At 35.3% G+C, this 20,363-nt stretch overlaps 1 protein-coding gene across 1 annotated transcript in view; it reads right to left on the reverse strand.

Annotated features, from left to right (window-relative positions):
- The window catches only part of LOC122811488 (sodium/potassium-transporting ATPase subunit alpha-1-like), a 182,201-nt gene that overhangs the window by 152,147 nt on the left and 9,691 nt on the right, over positions 1–20,363 (reverse strand). Inside the window, exons 2-4 of the mRNA XM_044083357.1 lie at positions 10,841–10,945; positions 7,572–7,631; positions 3,595–3,798 (exon numbers count right to left, since the gene is read on the reverse strand). Coding sequence (XP_043939292.1) covers positions 3,595–3,798; positions 7,572–7,631; positions 10,841–10,945 — 369 coding nt within the window. The remainder of the gene's footprint in view (positions 1–3,594; positions 3,799–7,571; positions 7,632–10,840; positions 10,946–20,363) is intronic.

The raw sequence follows: 20,363 nt of genomic DNA on the forward strand, positions 1-20,363 counted from the left end.
AGGAGCAGTCTCAGCACAGAGCCCTGAGGTATCCCACTGGTGACTGGTCTTTTAGTGGAGGTGATATCACCAGTCCTGACTTCCTAGATAGTTATGTAGGGGTTTATGTTCAGTTCAGTGAGTTTGTCAGCTATATCTGAGTGGAGTATTGTATCAAATGCCCTAGCAGGGTCCAGGTAGGTGGTCTGCACCATTTTCCCCAAATCCATTGCCTTGGTGACCTTCTCAAAGATTTCAACCAGATTCAGTAGGCATGATCTTCCCTTGACAAAGCCAGACTGGGTTGGATCCAGTGTCTGAAGGTTGCCTATGTCTATGTTGATCATTTTCATGATAATTTATTCCATGGCTTTGCATGTTATACTAATCATACCAATAGGACTGTAGTATCCTGGGTTGGGTGATGGTCCACCCTTATGAAGTGGGATAACCATTGTAGTCCTATATTTTCATGGTACAAGGCCTGTTTTGAGTCTGTAGTTGAAAAGTGACTTAAGTGACAGGTCATGTTTCCAAGTATTTAGGAGGCATTCTGGGATATTGTTGAGGCTCACTGAGGCTGTGTTTTTGACCTTAGCGAGTGCCACCAGGACCTGCTCAATGCTGATAGTTGAAGGGGTATGCTAGCATGTATTTCATGGACAAAGGCAGAGGGGTATAAATAAAATTGCCATTCTTTTTGATAGGTGCTGTAAGATCTTTTACATCCAGCTGAGCTACCACCATTTCAAAGAGATGGGGCCTCAGTTTAATGTCTTATCTAAAGGATGGCACACTCAAGAGTGCAGTAATCCAATTACCTGTAGTGGGAATAGAACCAACAGCCTTCAAGTTTTCTAGCACCATTGCTGAGTTTGCTACCGATTCAGCCACTGACACTAATAATGAATGCATGATTATAGTCCTAAATCAGGGTAAAATAAAGTTGTTGAGGACGCCCCTGGCAAGAGAGATGATTTTAACAGTGTTTGGGAGTGTTTAGCAAAAGCTTGTTAAGGATAAAAGTGCTGCAGAATGAAGTATTTAGCAACATTTAAAGGAATGAACTATATAGACAGGCACATTGCTTCTATCTGTTGTCTTTTTTCAGTCTAACAGCATTAAAGTGTTTTGCCAGGTTTCATAGGCTTTGAAAGCCAGTTAATTGCTTTGTACTCTGATATTTCTTCTTTTTTTCTGTAAGTGATAGCACATGGTGACATACACACACACACACACACACACACATATACATATATATATATATATATATATATATATATATATATATATAGTACTTACGTATTATCACAACCAGATTTTCGCAATAATACCACTTACTTCCTGATGTAGAAATCTGACTGTTAGTGTAGTAGAAATGTCAGGGATTGTTTTTTCTTTCACAGTGAAGGTTGGTTTAAAAAGGTTATCAAGAACAATGGAAAAAGTTAGTGTCGCTGTGGCTGTGTGCACTTTACTGGCAGCATGTGTGGAACTATCTCATTTGTGCATTAACGCTGCTCACAGCCAGAGCCACACTAATTTTTTCTGTTGTTCTTGATAACCCTTCTTAAAACAACCTTCACTGTGAAAAGAAATTCACTTTAAACATAACCATACCTGTGCTGCTAATGTTAAATCACCCTTCCCTCTCTAACTTTGCATTTTCTTAATGGTTAATCCATAAGCTTACATGCTTTCTTCCAGGAGCTGCAGTAACCAATACAATGACAATATGGACTGTGAGAATTCCAATGTAACCATATGTTTCATAATGGGATGATCATATCTGTGTAAAGGTTAAGTGTAAGTACATTTAATTGAACTTTATCTAAGCGTGGAGTGCAATGCAGAGACAGTAAGGACCTTCGTATTTAACTACATCAGACTGCTTTCTCCAGTCACCAAAAAGTCATGTTTGCATGCCCAACTTCCTTACTCTATAGCACCCCAAAGACAGTAGCTTCTTCATCTGTTCTTCCTTTCAGTCTACAAACATGTATAGCATTGATCCCTTTGTTAAACAAAATGATCAAACTTATTTCAGAAAAACACAGTTACAGTATAGTTTGTTTAAGGCTGTGCTTTCAACGGTTACAGCTGCCTAACCCTTCACTTTCTCTTTTGCTCCATTTTAGAAAAGTACCATTTCCCGTTTGCAGTGTTCCACGGGAAACTTTGAGAATTGCAATGTAATGTAGTACAACGCTGCTGGAAGTGTGTACAAATGAGCGTTTTCAAACATTATGTCAGTTCAGTGACACACGCTTCACTAGACACTTTCAGTTCATATTTCTGCAGAATAACGGCTGGGAAAGGAGCCAGTTCTCCCGCTCAGAATCTGGTTGCGATAATACGTAAGTACCATATATATATATATATATATATATATATATATATATATATATATATATATATATATATATAGTTCCCTATCAGAAGCCTGAAACACTATAAGCTTGAAAATCAAAATCCTGAAACCAAAAGCCTGAAAATTCAAAATCCCGAAATCCTGAAACTCAAAATCCTGAAAACACAAAATGGACATACTAACATCATTGTGGCTTTGCTATTGTTAGCCCTGTGGTGTTAGGTCATGCGTTGAGTTCAGGTAAGTGTATTGGTTTTATGTTAGGGTGAGTTAGGGTTAGGCAGGTTAGGCATGTATGCAATAGTGACAAATATTGTTAGGGGCGGTTTAAGTGAGTTAGGGTAGAGGCGGGTCAGGTGTGAGTGTGCTGATAGTAGCGGACCTTAGGGTTAGGGTTAGGGTCAGGGTCAGTTGGTAGATATTAGTGTCTTTATAGTGACATATTAGCATTATTTGTGTTTTCAGGATTTTGAGTTTCAGGATTTTGGGATTTTGAATTTTCAGGCTTTTGGTTTCAGGATTTTGATTTTCAAGCTTATAGTGTTTCAGGCTTCTGATAGGGAACCCTATATATATATATATATGTGTGTGTGTGTGTGTGTGTGTGTGTGTGTGTGTGTGTGTGTGTGTGTGTGTGTGTGTGTGTGTGTGTGTATGTATGTATGCATGTTACTATTAGCACAGAGCACATGCTTACCTTTATGGAGAGTGGTTGTTAAAAAGAGACTAGCATTAATTTTGTTGTAGAATCAGCTTTACGAAATTTAACATACACCTATACATAATTCTCAAAAATGACAAATTTCAGATGCCACTGTTATTTGCAACACAACAACTTGAATGCAGTTGTACTGTGTTTATCAGAGAGTACTTATATGTTTGATAGCATGAGACTGCAACATTGAAGCAGAAAAGACTTCACTAATTGACTGAAGAACTTCTAATAATGGCTAGGTATGGTGTTTGAAACTCAACCACCAACCCAGCCAACTGCCATAATAAACTGGAAGAGTTAGCATACAACCAGCATGTTATGTACTGCAATGAGCTGTGATACCATGCAAGAGTACATACAAATGTGTAAAATCGTGCTGAATTAATAGCTATTTTTTAACTGTATAAATTTCTGTAGCTATGTAAAACTTACATTTATGTTATCACATGCTTATCTGGCAATCTTACTTTATCACCAGACTCTATAAGACTACAAATTTATACTGTTGCATGTTTATCTGGTAACTTACATTGTCGCTGGCAGTTTCATCTCCCTTTCCTCTCTGCATTCCGTATGCTATCATACAGAGTATGAATCCAATCCACAGTAAGAAAGCAAACCCTCCAAACATGTTCTTACAGAACTTCACCCATTCTGGAGTGGTGGGAGGAGGGGACAAAATATTTTTACCATCTCTAGCCAAAATTGCTGCAGCACGAGTTTTTGTCAGGCCCTGGTAAAGTGGAAATTAATAAGAAAAAGAAGTACTATAAACTATTGAAATGTTATGTGTTTCTAAAACTCAGTACTAAATATCTACTTTAAATAAAACACAAGATTATTTTATTTACTTTGACTTAGAAACAAATTCTTTGAGATTGTCATGCTTAATCTTTTAACTGATAGTGGTCTCTTGCATATTGCATACTTCTTCAAAGGACAACTTGGAGGAAAAATCAATGCAAGTACTTATTACAACACACAGAAGGATAAAATTGTCTAAAGAAAATATGTTAGATAATGCTGCCTGTCTTGAACGTCATCAGTGCATATTGTTTAGTTGAGTTTTAGTAGAAATGTCATAATGCACATGATTTGACTGCATACAGGTTCATATGTGGTTGGTGCCTTTCACAGAGCCAATGAATGTACTTGTCACACAATTGTTTTGGAAGCATGTGATGTGTGAAGCAAACTCAGGAAAGATAAATGCTCTGATCTGAATTCTAATAAATGCTGCTGTAGTTTCATTCCACTCTGTTTATATATCTGGTTTTGGTAGTTGGGTAAACCAGATGAGATCTAGTTGACTTTTTCAGTATTGTCCTGACATTAGTGAAAGCACTATTAAAGAATGAAGCTATGACAAAAATCAAAGTAAAGTATGCCAGAAGGAAGCAAGCAGAATCTGCGTAGTTTTAGCAGCATACCTACATAGGGGTGGTAGGTACCACGGCCTTCTTTATATGATATACAGTATTATATACTAGTTGTTGTCATATAGTGTCAGATTGCAGTTTCCAAGATGTACAGCAACAGGAGATAGTTGTTAGATATGCTTTGTTATTGTTAATCATTGGTCTGCTTAAAATGTGATATAAAATACAAAGCAGGAATTCATAAGCAGGTACGCACAAGCAGAAAGAAGAACTATCTTTGGCACAGTCACACTTGCCCTTACTAGTGCTTTCAGTCCACTTTCAAAGTAATTTCATTTTTTGAGAAACATGAAAGCATTTTAGACTATGACTCTGGCTGTGGGAGATTAATGAAGTACAGAAGGAGAAATTTATACAAGTTTAAGCATTAAAAACTGGCAGCCATTTATATTCTGAGGATGTAAAGACATTGTGATATATTTTGCTGCTCCCAGATGTGAGCACTGTAGATGTAAAGGATGTTAAGTAAGCTAGGAAAAATAGAAAGGGTGGTCATGGCCATCCTAGCTGCAGACAAGTATGGCAGTGCTCTTACTTTTCTGAATGGTGTGCTGAAAATGTGACCAAATCTTGAAAAAACTGCTACATTAACAACAGCTCAACTCTTCTAACTGTTGTGTGACTTTAGACAAGGTATATTTAAGTCTGAGGGATTGCGGGGTACTAGGTTCAGTGAAATTTGTTTTGTTCATTTCATTTCAGTTGATCAGCATTCAGTAAAAGTGCTTTGAGCAAACAACATGTTTCCAATGACTGATAGCTTGTATTTTCATGTTCCCTCTCTTGTCATATCCATATGTATCCGATGTTGATAGCACAGTTGCATACTATCTACTGTCATAATATGCATCCAATGTTGATAGCATGTACTTGTTTACTCTCTCCTGTCATATCCATATGTATCCAGTGTTGATTGCATGTAGATGCATGCTCTCTGCTGTCATATCCACATGTATCCCATGTTGATAGCATGTGTTTGCATACTCTCTCCTGTCATATCCATATGTATACAAAGCTGATAGCATGTGAGTTCACTCCAGGTTTAAGTTGTAGGGAAATTGGTTAAAAGAAATGAGTCTCAGACACAGTCCTGGTGCTTACTAGTTAGATTCTACTGTCTTGCCATCATATCTCTTTCTCTTGTGGCTTAGGAAGCTTTAGAAAGGAAGGAAAGATAGAAGGTGTTAAGGAAAATGCATGCAATGAAAATTCAGACTTCGGGGCAGATGGGCATGACAAGCACCACACTAAACGTTTGCATAAATGGAAGGATGATTGGAGATGTAATGGTACGGATGGCACATGGGAGCAGCACCTGGAACAGTATCATGAGACAGTCTGAAGGTGCCAAGAGAGATGGATGAGACTAACATAAGATGGAAAATAGGGAGGGGACATTACATAATTGTTGGAAACAGGAAAATATAGTGGGAATGATAAAAGAAGAATACAAGGGAGACATGGAAAAGGAAAATACATATACTCCTGGGATTTGATGACTAGATGCCTGTAAAATTAACTATATGCAAAAGCAGATATAGAAGATGAAGATGATATAGAAAAGCAAGAAGGAAAATGCAAAGTATAGAATGTGAATAATTCATCCTCAGCAATCAGTCAAATGCACTCATCAGTTCTAACTCAAAAGGTTGTGTTTTCCTGACTTGCCTCTTTATTATGATTTTTATCCTATAGTCCACATTGATAAATGTCTTATTTCTAAATTTATTAGCCATAGGCATCTTCATCCTTATCTATTACTTACCAAAATAGTCACTAAGACACTATGTGCTTTGTCTGCTTTGATTTCAACAATTGTAGTTCTTGCATTTAGAGTAATGCTATAAACACTGTCCAGTTTTGCACCACAACATTGATCCCCAGCCTGCTTTCATAAGTCTCAACATTGCTGGTAATTGTACCAGATAGCTTAATCCTCGTAGATGTATATGTATCTCCACTATCCCTTACATGACTTATGAAGTAATCTGTCTACTTGTTCAATACTAAACGACATTTCTCATCTCTGGTTCAAGATGGTAAATCTGAATTGGTCTATATACACTGCAGATGTATGTGAATTTATGCATCTTACAGTTGTTGTTTTATAATGCTCGCTACTATAATCTGCATTCAGTTGTATTGGACTCATACTTTGCTCACAGCAACTAGGTCGTAGCTTAAAAGGAGCTTCAAAGGGCAAGTCCTCTTATCTGTGTTAATAAACAAACAATCAAATAAATAAAAATACAAATAAATATAGGTTACATGACAGTTGGTGATAGGAGGGAAGCATATCCCATTCCTCCACTGTATAGTATGCATTTTAAGATCAGACCTTGTCTATAGACTACTGATTTTGATGTCTGACAAAGAGAAGGACAACAAGATGGTAAAAGTAGAGCAGAGGGTTTATAGCAGTTCCAGAGGCAAAAAGAAATTGGGATAAGAAGAAATGTGAAATGTAAAAACAAAAAGAGATAGAAACACAAACATGACTGCTGTATCATCAAAGTCATATGGATGATGGAGTGGTTTATGTCTATAGACACTCCTTTCATTTTTGTTAATTTTCAAAATGTGTATATCTCTTACTGCTGGAGCTTTTCTCCCTAGGCCTCTGCTGAAAAAGGACCTGTGTCCAGTCAGACTATCACGGTAAACAAATGTAAAATAAATAAATAAAATAAAGAAAGAAAGAAAGAAGGACACACAAATGAGGTTGCATGAGTGGCAGCTAGAAGGTGGAAGGTTTATGTCTGACTTAAGGAAGCACTTGTTGCAGTTTTTTTTAACAGATGAGGTGGTATGGCTCTTCAGTGACTTGCAAGAGAGTATTAATAATCAATGGAGAATTAATTCAGATTGGTAATAGATGGGATGGGAGGCTGGAAAGAAAAATTTTACATGACTAGCTGCAATCAGACAAATGCTAAACCATTAGTCTTTTCTCTGATTACTCATAGGCTTTCAGTTTCTTGTAATATAAATTGCAACTAGAAGCCATTTCATCTCAAAGAGTATACTGAATGCTGTATTTTAAATTATTGTAGAAGTACAACCATACCCGAGTCAGGTCAGTTCCAAATTTTTCTTGAAGTTCATCTAACAATAGTATGTGATCAAGCTGAAAAAAAATAGAAAAGGAAATCAGGAAAACTGTATACCACAACATTAACCAAATGTTTACTGATTTATCCTTAATGAAAGAAACAGTCCACACTGTGCATTATTACCCCTCCTATAAACTACTTCTATGTTTTATATTATTAAACTCTCTTCTGGAGTGCATTTTGTCTCATATTAAGTGGAAAATGTCTTAATAAGCAACATTTATCACAGTCACAGCTATTTTGGAAAATATTATAGTAACCAAAGTTACAGTCTGTCTTTTTAATTGTTTTATTTCAGGAAATCTGTAAAGAGCTGGATCATAACTAGCATAATTTGTAAGAACTAGATGGGAATGTTCAATATCTCAAAATGTGTAGTCAAAGTGGGTACCAAAGCATAGATTGCTGCAACATTAGTATAACAAGCATGGAGATTAATCTTTATATTATTTTATTGCAATTTCAACTTTTCTGACACAGTAATTTTTTACAGACTGATTTAATACTGACACATATTTGACAGAAAATTCTTAATACTGAAGTCTAGACAGATAAAATACAGTTCTTAATGATATATTTTCTTGGCAGCACCCCTTGTCAGTTACATTTTGATGACTCCATCATTGACTTTCAGATCTGATGATATGAGGCAAGCTTTGAGTTTAAGCTTGATCTACAATGTCACAACCTATATATGTTGCATGTTGTGAGACTTGAGGCCTCATTTTAACTTTGAAGGAAGCAAACCTAATTCCATTCCCAACATTTCTGCAACTGCTGAATTTAAATGGATACCATGAAAAATTACAAGGCAGTGAACCTTAATATTACATTATCTGCTTAGTGACTGATGTGTTAAACATTAATGCCCACACTAAGTGTACACAATCTATATTCAAGAGTCTCTCTACCACATTTTTTGCACTTTCTAGTCACTCAGAAAGTTTACACTACAAGTACATGGAGTCTACATTTTGTTGTAACCTTTATGAATCCTCCTTGCTATGTAAGGCTACAAAAAAAAGGAGTAGGAACACTAAAATTAGAAGGAAGAAGGTCTGAGTTATACGTGTGTTGTCTGTTTACACAGGATAGTGTACACTTAGCATAGGCATTAACAAATCTCAAGGAACATGTTTGATATGTCTGAAATGGATTTTGTTATAAGTGGGTAAAACCACTGCAGTGATTTGCTTATAGTTGGACATTATACAAGTGGAAAAGAAGAAATCCAACTCAGGACTACAGGATTAATATTATTAATTTATGTGTTATGTTGGCAGACAAGATTATCCTCAGTACAGGGATTATTTTTATCTAAGACTTCCTTATTCTGCTGTTTGATATCACTGACCATCAGATATACAGCCCTGAAAATGTGTCAGTATAGGACCCTTTCTGAAATGAATGACATTGCGTGTGTGTGTGTGTGTGTGTGTGTGTGTGTGTGTGTGTGTGTGTGTGTGTGTGTGTGTGTATGTTTGTGTGTGTGTGTGTGTGTGTGTGTGTGTGTGTGTGTGTGTGTGTGTGTGTGTGTTCGTGCTTGTGTGTTTGTGTATGTATGTGTGCATCCGTGTGAATATGGAAAGTCAATGTTAACATAATCTTCAAAGACTGTAATGTCAAAAGCATACTGTTGCCCCAGAAATTCCAAATAACAGTTTAATATGCTGGAGCCATCTTTCTGGATTGCAGTTGAATATCCCTGATACTAAAACAAGTGTGCCCTTACCTTTGAATTCTTAAAGAATGTGATACTTAACTGACATTATACAAAGCATGAGATTAAAGAACACCTTCAAGCATATTCAAAAAGCAATTCAAAAGGAATTTTGTTGATATATCAATGTACATGGAAACTCTTAAAATTCCTCAAATTCAAAATGTTGTATAGTCTGTTATGAAGTATTCACTGTCAGATTATAAAAACAAGAGGTACGATAGTAAAGTACAGCAGAGAGCTTTAGAATTGAAGGCCATAATGTTTGTGGCATATCTTACCTTACATGTGATGTCTTAAGCATTAAGCTCTAGACAAAATAACATCCTTCCTTTACTCAGACCAAAAGACGGCTTGCACTAATGCACAGATAATACCCTTTTATGTTGTTGATGTATTCTTACAACTTATATGAGGCAGGATTCCCTGAAAGAGCATGTAGATGGGAAAGACAGACAGCCTCCTTATATAAAATGCCACACAAGCATATAGGCTGTAATGAGTGACTATGGTATGAGCAGAATGTGTTGACTAAATAAAATATCATTAGCAGTGATAATAAATCAATTAATGTCAGAAAAGGGGTTACAGCAACAAACAGCATAAAATATACAAACTGTTTTACTTTAATGAAAGGGGCATGAAGAGAAGGCACTTAAAAATAAATGTTTGATAGATACAGATACTGATATAGCTATACATATAGACAAGATAAATATAGATATGGCTATAACTATAGATATAGATTCAGATATAGATATATTATTACAAATGGGCTCAATTTATTTGTTAGTTTATTAATAGAGTGAAGTAATTGGGAAATTCTTCAAAACCACTTTTCTTGAGATGTCAAAAGGATGAAGATAAACTGTATGTGGGTAAGGTAACTGTAGGGTTTGTCGATCTTAATGCTAAATCTTTCAGATCTATCAGTGTTTTCTGCATCAGTAGTGGGAGTGTATGTGCAACCTGTGTAGGTTAGGATTAGAGTAAGAACTAGGGAAAGGGATAGAGTTAGTGCTCTGCATATATGCAAGTGTCCATGGACCAGCTCACTTATCCTCTGCATATATGCAAGTGTCCATGGACCAGCTCACTTATCCTCTGCATATATGCAAGTGTCCATGGACCAGCTCACTTATCCTCTGCATATATGCAAGTGACCATGGACCAGCTCACTTATCCTCTGCATATATGCAAGTGACCATGGACCAGCTCACTTATCCTCTGCATATATGCAAGTGACCATGGACCAGCTCACTTATCCTATATAGGACCATGGACCAGCTCATGTATCCAGTTAGATAACTAACTACATTTCTTTATCAGTTTCTCTACCAAATAGTTTAGTATAAATGCGTAGTAGCTGCTTTACTACATTTTTGAACACCCACATTAAGTAGTAACACTTCCAGCTTTAATGAAAAGTTCTGAAGATTTCATGAACATTCTGAAAAATATATAAACAGGACCTTAAAATATTTGATATATAAAATATCTTACAAATGACACTTCCTTTCGCAGCTCTGCTAAATCCCTTTTCTTCTTTTTATCATGTTTTTCTTCATACTCAGATAATGCAGTATGTTCATATTTTGTCTGTGGAGCCTATAGATTGAAATAAGAAGAAGACAATCAGAAAACTTACATATGAGACCAAATGTTAAAATGGTTTTCAATTAAAATTTATAGAAACAAATACATTGGCTTTACCTTCATCAAGTAATATGTTTTCTCACTATTATTGTGAGATACAACCAGTGACTACATCTGAATTTTTATGCACAGTCCTTAGAGGGTAGGCTGTTTCACAGTTATTGTTACCAAGCTGAAGCAGGAGTGCAGGTAGGAAGTTAAGGCCATTAGTCAAGTTGTTCTGATATGGAAACCTCTCAGGAACAACTTCCTTCAATAATATCAAACATTAACACATGGCAATTATTTTTATTTCAAAAAGTATGTATTTTGTGGCATACAAGAAATGTGTGAGTTTTCCTTACACCCAGCTAGCTCAGTTAAACAATTGATCCTATAAATCCTAAGAATAAACTCAAACCTTTGAATCCCTCTTCTAATCCACCATTGGTTCTAAGGGAATGAACAGGATTCAAACTAATTTGTTACATTATTTACAAAGTCAATGAAACAGGCTGCTAAGAAGAGCTAAAACGTTAAGATTCCCTAGATTAAGGACAGCCCAAACAAGTGTTTGTTTTCTGAAGATGAAATGATGCATTCTTTGGTTGTCCAATGACATTTCTATAAAGGTACAGTTGGTTTGGTCTCATTTGGGATGTGTCAGAATATGCTTTATATTCTACACCACATGTATTCTCAAAATCATTTATGACTCTTTATCCACAGTAATAAAAGCAGATTTATTCTACTGCAGTAAATATGCCTAGTTATTTTTAAATGACCCCTCTGTATAAAACATCTAAATTTATAAAATTGATTCTCATGTCTGAGAGGTATATCCAGTCATAAGTTCAGACTGCAATCATCTATTGGCAAAGTGAGAACTGATGAAGCAGTAGATAGTATCATAGTTTTTAATCCTTTCAAATACTGCTCACAAATCACATGATGGGGCACTGTGGTGAAGCTTTCTCCCTCAAACTTCTAGGACTGATGTTCAATCCTGATTCCTGGTCCTTGAATAATTGGAGACTGCATTTTTTTGTTTTGTTTTGTTTTGTTTTTGTCTTACTGGGCTTGTTCTTTGTACTCCAGTTTCCCTCTTTACTTACTTCCTTAAAACCTGCAAATTGATTTGCTATTCCAAATTGTCCATACATGTGTTGCATTTGTTATTGTTCTTGTTGTCCAAGTCATTGATGAAAAGGGTTTGTGATGGATTAGCTCATTTACCTGGATAACAAATAAGCACATTTAAATTTAAATTTAAACTTAGGTAATTTACATGATATCTCATATGAGTGGCACACTTCCTCTAAAAGCTTATTTTTTTACCATCAGTTTTGCTAGGGCTGAAAGATGTATTATCCAGCTAGATAAAGCCCTAGTTGTGACAAAGAGGAGATAGGCTTTATTAGTGGTCAAGGCATTGTTGGAGCCAGAAAGGAGGACAGTAGTGAGTGACCAGTGCCTGTTCACTTTTCCTGTGTGGGAGGGATGGTAGCTCAGTCTACAGTGAAGCCACAGCCACCTAGGAGAAGCTGAGTGCAACATCAAGGTGGTGAAGGGATTGCAGGTGTATGTTTGCCAAACTAGATCCTTGCAGAAGCTGAAAAAATATGTGCATGGAAGTGTGTACAGCACTGCTTTCAGAACTGTGGGAGTTCCTGCACATCAAATCCACTGATGAGGAAGGGTTTGGATAATTAAGAACATCACCCAGTCCCTCTAAAAATTATCGAGGCACTTACATTCATAATGGACTGCCATTTACTTGTCTGGCCTGAGGACATTTAGGGTCCACCCTTAAATGTGAGTGGTACTGATCTGGCAGAATAACTCCATGCCCTTAGGTCATTAAAAAGAGAGTGATCTGGGCAGAAAAACATCATAGTTGTAAAATGGGGTTCACATAAATATAGTTTTGCCAGAATAAATCCTGTATAAATATAGAATTCCCTTTGAGTAGGCCTAGAAATGCAGCCATATCAAACAGGCTTATATCTTCATTTTATATTTCACATTTTATATGAGGTTTTAGTAAGTGCAGTTTCAATAGAAAGGCATGTTTCAGTAAAGGATACAAATGACCTCAGTGAAATAACCTTCAGGCCAAAGCACTGATACGGATGAAATGTTCTACCAGAGTGTGTGGAACACTTGGTGCAAAAACAGATCTTGTTTAGATGGTACAATGTTTGGAAACCAAGGTTAAAGAGGCATGTAGAACTTGAGGGAAATTTATAGTGTTTTATTATTATTAAAGGCACTTTCTAGACAGAAATAATTTTGATACTCAGAAGATTGAGTGCAGAAGTTAGGTCAAATGTCCAGCTGTTCAGATATTCAGAAGACAATAAATCTGCAGAAACTGGAGTAAACAATGCAGTTTGTCTTAATTCTGCCATTATAGATGAAAGGAATAATTTTGAGTTCAGAGTTACAATGGACAGTATACACTATTTTAAAACTAAAACGCAAATGCACATCCAAATGTCCCAAACAGTAAAAGAAAACAAAATCCACTGTTATAAGTAAAAACAGTGATACAATTTATTCCACAACGTTAAGTGCTTTCACTCACTAAAATGTGAGCTTCATCAGAACAAATATATTCATATTCAAACAGTTTAAATAGCTTAGTTGGCATCAAAATAACTCAGTAGTGAAGTTAGATTGAAGTTATTTACATTTTTCTATATAGGTTTATATAAACTTTGTATATGTGTAGTATGCTGCTTTAAGAATGGTAGTATTGGTTTTAAATTTTGGTGCCAACTAAGCTATTTAAACTGTTTGAATATGAATGTATTTGTACTGATGAAGCTCACATTTTAGTGAGTGAAAGCGCTTAACGTTGTGGAATAAATTGTACTGCTGTTTTTACTTATAGCAGTGGATTTTGTTTTCTTTTACTGTTTGGGACATTTGGATGTGCATTTGCGTTTTAGAGTGGTGGTTATAAGGTATTGAGTTGAACTGAATGCATTCTTACATTTGTTTCTATTTTAAAACTACAGGTATTTAAATATTCAGTCTGGTTCAGTTTATTGGTACAGTTATTTGAGACAGTATCAGTGTAAGACTTGCTCACATCTTGTTGAATTACTACATGAGCCTCTTCTGCATGCTGCTACTACACAATAAACCATCTTTTTCAAACTCACAGTGAGCAAAGACTTTTATTCTGAAATGTGCAAAATATTTGCCACTTGTCCAGTGTAGCTCCCACTATTTAAAAAATAAACATGTTTGTATCAATTCTTACAGTAGCAAAAGCTAGTTAAGGCAAATTTAGAGGAATGAACTCCCTTCATGAGTTCTTTATGATAGCCCCCAAGGATAGTCTCTCACCAGCAGAGATCAAGACCAATGGAGAGGGGTTATTTCCCCACAGGAGACCAATGGAGAGGAGAGAACAGTAGCCATTTTTGCAGTGACATATACAGTAAGGAGCCTAATGAAAAATGACATAGCAGATTGTTACAGACATTTTACTTATGCTTTAGCATTTCAAGAAATATTTTAGGCTACATCAGTTGTATTTTTATGTGTTGAATTTAAAATTCAGAATACAAGAAGTTATTTTTATGTGCAGCCACAAATACTAACTAGTCTTTCTTCTGCATATTTGTCTCACATATTGAGAGGATGGTGACTTCATTAAGCTATATGAGCAATGAATGATTTTGTTACATTTCTGAACATGAAGAGTGCCCTCTTGCCAGCCTTTAATTTGTTAGAAAATGTGTTGTTTATTTATTTATTTATTTATTTATGTATTTATTTATTGACTGTTGTTTGATTATCAGGAAAGTCCAATTGGGTAGAAGCCCATTTTTACTGGAAGCCCAGGGAGAAAAGCTCCAAATTGTTACAAAACATTTTAATAACAATAATTTTATAATCTTCAAAACTAAAACAAAAACAGCTGAAGTTTAGATAATTATAACAAATTAGACACAATATACAAACATTGGTTAAGAAGCGATACAAGCTATATGACAATCATTTAATATTTAGAGAAATTTTAGACAGTTTGTGGAGAAATTAAAGATAAGTTAGTCTAATGTAAACAGTAATTGCAATATGAAGTGAGGGGGAAACAGGCTTATGATATATTTAGAGAGAAAGTCAGGGAAGATAATTTAATAGGAGTAAGTGAAGAAAGGACAGTAAAGAAGTGTAAGGAATGAATAGGTACTTGTTCACATTTAGGGATATAGTTTATTCTAGTTTTGAACAAGAAGAGAGCCAGATTTTAGACAGGAAGTTTTTCAGAGGGGTTTTGAAAGGGGTCTATAACACATCATTGAATCTCACTTCAGCGAACAAACTTTTCAGTGGAACGTTTCCTAGGGCAAATTGATGGTTGGCCACCATCTGGAATTTTCCCTTTCCCCACTGTAGTGCAATCTCAGAGTTGGTATATTTAGTTAGGGGGGGTGTGGGTGGTGTGGCCCCACACCTACATTGGTGTTACATTTTATAGTTTTGTTTCTGGTCACTAGGGTGGACTACCATCGGTTTGACTTAGAAAACTTTTCACTGAAAAGTTCATTCTTTGATTAGTGTCTTTGACGATTAGTTGTTTGACAAAGAGCCATTCACTGAAGTGAGATTCAATGATGTGATATTTACTATTTTGAAAAATGGCAGGGAGTGTATAACTTGCAATCCCATTTGGATTCTCTAAAGCTCATTAGAATATTAGTATAGCATATAATATCTGTTAAATGTCTAGTCAATTTGGGGAAGATTTGCTTCCTTCTTGGCATCCACAACTCGATCAGTCATTAGGATTATCATTTTACATTCCCTTTGGTTTTGTGTCTAAACCAAGCATATTTCAGAAAACATTAGTACTGAAACATTGTACTTTTAAAAATGCATAGCTAAATCATTGTAAACCACTGTGCTGTTTTCCTGATTATGTCATTTATAATTTGCCAATCTTGACCGCATGAGACCTTTTCTTTTCATGAATAATCAATCAGCCGTAATATCCAATAAAAATATATAGGGTTTAATTCACATGAAATTGTTTGTACCCTGACAGAATGAAGTTAAATTTGATAAGAAAACTCTCCGAAATCGTATTTTTCCTAATGCACATTCTGTCTTATATCATCAAATGCAGATAACTAATAGCATTACAACAAAAAGACTGGCAGACAAGTTTTTTTTCTATACCTAATTATCAGTAAGAGAAAATACTAAATATTTAAATGTAATATGTGTTCCACATGTTAATAGGCAGGTATTAATACACTTTAAAATAAGAGTTATACACATTTTAAAGACTTATTCTGAAGGTATGTTTATTTTGGAAGGAGAAAATAATGTTTTCTTCTTCTTCTGTAGATTTTTTAATACATATTGTCTAGAAATCATATTTCACCAGAAAAAAACAAAACAAAGAAAAAAAAACATGTAAGTACTCAATATGTCTTGACTAACCATATGAACTTAATGTCAATCACTATTCTTGACATTATTTAGGTTATAAAGTCTATATTAGATATAATAAAATATATGTAAATTAGGAAAATGTGTGCAATTTACCTGGATATTCCACTTTTCTAACATATATTTTAGATCATTCCCATCTGTTCTTATCTCCAGACCTCACAGTAGATCTTCTTCTTCTTTCAGCTTTTCCCAGTTAGGGGTCGGCACACCGGATCACCTTGTCCGCTCATGATTGGCAGTGGAGTTTTACAGTGTTGAGTTGCCAGCCTGGCGCCCAGCCTTCCACAGAATGCACACACACTCACACCTAGGGCCAATTTAGAGTGTCCAATCCACCTACAGCATGTCTTTGGTATGTGGGAGGAAACTGGAGCACCTGGAGGAAACCCACGCGACCACAGGGAGGACATGCAGACTCTGCACAGAAGGCACTCCAGCTGAGGTTAGAACCAGAGAACCTCTTGCTGTGAGGCGGCATTGCTAACCACTGAACCACCGTGGCCACCCTCAGTAGATAATATGTTAAAAACTATAATTTCTGCTATACCATTTTTTTAGATTAATCACAGTTTAATGGCTGAAGTATTTAGTAATATACATTCTTCAGGACAATATATCAAGATGTAGACAAACATCAACATACCTTAAAAAGAAACATAAAGATGATGTCCTGGAAAATGAAATATCAGGAAAGGAAGAAAAATGTTGTATTACAGTAGCACTTGCAATAAGATTAGTTAATAATTTTACAATAGCAGCAACCAGAGAATACCCGGGGGGGGGGGGGGTAACCATAAAAGCAACAACTCCATGCTACATTAATTGTTAGGTAGAAGAATTGACTTTGCTTTGTGTTGATTGAAGAAAATAACATTCTGTGGATGAGTCTAGAACATTTACTTTTCAGCATTTAAATTAAGGCAAAGTAATGTAGAATATTTAACTCAAAAAACAGAATTCCTCCTTCAAAACACATATAGCATTCTGTGAACAAATTGGATATCAACCAGGAGTGTTTTAAAAGTGTTATCAATTAATTGTTAGATGTAATTGCAAATCATGTGGGGTTGTGTATATAGTGGTTTGTGGTTGTGTCCCATGTAAATATTATATTGGTCAAACTAAACGACAGGTAAAAATACGTATTATGGAACATATTGGTGATGTTAGGCACTGTAGAATTGATAGTCCTATATCAGAACACTTTAATAATTTTCACTCTGGGTGTTTAGATTCTTTATTTTTCTGTGTTCTTGGTAAACCAAGTGCTACAGGCTTTGGGAATTTCTCACAAAAACTTTTGAACCTAGAAAGCAGATTTATTCTAAATTTTGGTACACTAGCGCCTAAGGGCTTGAATTTAGAAATGAATATTAATTTTTAATATTTAAAATTTAGTAAAACTAAATATATTTTTACTATATGTATTAAAATTGTGGCTTAAGTGGTTTGTATTGATTGAATAATTGAGTGATTGATTCATTCTAGCAAATGTATAAAAAGATGCAGCTGTATGTCTTTGATTATTCCTTTGAAGGCTATGTTCAGCCGAGGTACCAGAAGACATTAAAGCGTTTTGCTGTATGCTGGCTCCAGTTTGGTGATTATACTTCTTGTTCTTTCGTGGTTTTTTGAGATCAATTAATTGTTGTCAGAAGCAAAGAATTTTTAATGGACTATACATGTGGTATGTCAGAATTTAAAGTTTTTCAGGGGATTTGCAAACCTCTCAGTTTTAGGGTCCATAATTCTTAACTGTCCAGATTTTTGCAGTATCCATATTTTCGTCAAACATTTTTGCCTGTTCTTCATAAAATTTATGGTTTTCTGGCTAATCAATGAGGACTGAGGTAACTAAATAATGATTTAAATTTGAGTTTCAGACTTCATATTTTGTAGAAAATGCATGTTTGTGTAGAACCTGGTATTCCAGCATTTGATAAGAGAAATAATTAAAATATGTCCATATTTTTATGCATTTGTCCCCCATTTATTTGGTTTTGTCCAGATTTCTTCTTCTAAGAGGTTGAAAGGTATGCTGGGGTCCCTGGATACCAGTGTTAGAAAATGGACATCATTTAATTTCATATAATTTGGTACATAGCACAGCTACTTGTGTTTCAGTCAGATATTTCCATAACACTGCCCCTTTAACATAAAAATGTATACACTGTAACAATATAACAATACAGGGCCTTATAAGAGGCTCAGTATAAAACCTACACAATGCCTCAACTAAAATTTTAAAATAAGTTGGGAAACTAATGCTTACATATACTATACATATACTATGTCACGTATTATATGGTCATACACTAAATCTGATATGCTCACGTCAGATTTCCAGTTTAATTTGCTCCCTTTGAAAATATAATCAGACCCTTTTATAAGCCTAAAAATACCATATGCTGTGGATTACTTTTGGGCAGTTCTCAAGTGCTTAAGGATGGTAATATCACTCACTTAGAACCTTGTTATGAAACTAAATGATGCATTCAATTTTGATAGTGTCTATCTATGTTTGGGGTATTCCTTATATAAGCTTTGCATTACAGCATTGTTACTATGCAGGTTATTGAGGAAAAAGCCTTTCTTATTATGTCTTGCCAACCTAGAAGACAGGCAGCTGTTAAAAACTGTACTGTGCCTAACATATTTCAGAATTTCTGAGAACTAAAAATATTTTTGGTGGTTCAGGAAAAGGAGAACTTTCTTATTTGTTTTTGGAATAAAAATAAAATGAAAGGCATAAACCATGTAAAGTTAGCAATGCAGAGTCTTTGTTTTGGCTTAATTCAGTTACTTAATGATGCTTCTACCCATAAGCAGGTCTAACTTGAAGAAGAAATCAACAAATAAAGAAGGCTCCCGGCTTTATATCTGAAAACAAAAACATGTAGCCATGTCTAAATCAGAGCAGTTGAGAGGCATCATATTTAATAGGATATGCACTGACTAACCTTTCACTGAATCCTACCTGAAACTTAGGAAATTAGGTCTTTACCTAGGATCAGAGTATAACAAATATTTAATATGATGTCTCATAAAAAAATTAGGAACTCATTTTCAATGTATTCCAGCTGATAGAAAGTTAACATGAATAAGGTTAAGTCCTTGTTATTATATTATGTCGCTACATATAAAGGGATGAAAAAGCACTGCACGTTCACATACTCAAACTACAATGTATAAAGTGCCTTACCAATTGTACCACTTTTATACTTTCTGACCTATAACCCCCCCCCCCCCCCACACACTACAATGATGGAACTGCACATTATGAAAGTAATTGCCTGAAGCCTTCACAGATGCTTTCACAATTTGACAACATTCAAACTGAACAGTACAAGTCGTACTGGTTCAGCAGAAAAACAAGCCCTGTAGTATCTGCTGTCATCTTCTACATTGTTCAAAGAGATTAAAACAATGGAGGTGTGCCTGCTTACACCAAAATCATCTCTATACAAGAAAATCCAATATTTGGCAGTCTGACAAACTAAGACCAGCATGTCTGCACATTTCAACAGGTCATAGATTCTGTCATCCTTCAGCCATAACACTAAGGATTTGTTTTGATTTTACCTGGAAGTTTATATTCTTGCAAATGTTTATGATTGTCTATTAAACCTGGTGGCTTTACAAGTGTCCAAATGGTAAGCAATATTTTAGTAATAATATTATGCAGTATATTTCTATTTCGCATTTGTCAGAATTTATTTATAAGGCAAATAGGCATTTAAGCTGCCTCTGACTTCAAAACACTTAGAAGAAAGAAGAACTACAACTCAGTATTTCAACAACAAATAAACAATGTACATTTATCTGACATATATACAAGTGATGTGTAACATTTTTGAGGCATGTCATTAGACATGAAAAATAATTCATAAAAGTAACAAAATTACATTCTCGGTGT

The sequence above is a fragment of the Protopterus annectens genome, chromosome 9.part0 (genome assembly GCF_019279795.1).
Source record: "Protopterus annectens isolate FY-2018-M chromosome 9.part0, PAN1.0, whole genome shotgun sequence".
Classification (NCBI taxonomy): Eukaryota; Metazoa; Chordata; order Ceratodontiformes; family Protopteridae; genus Protopterus; species Protopterus annectens.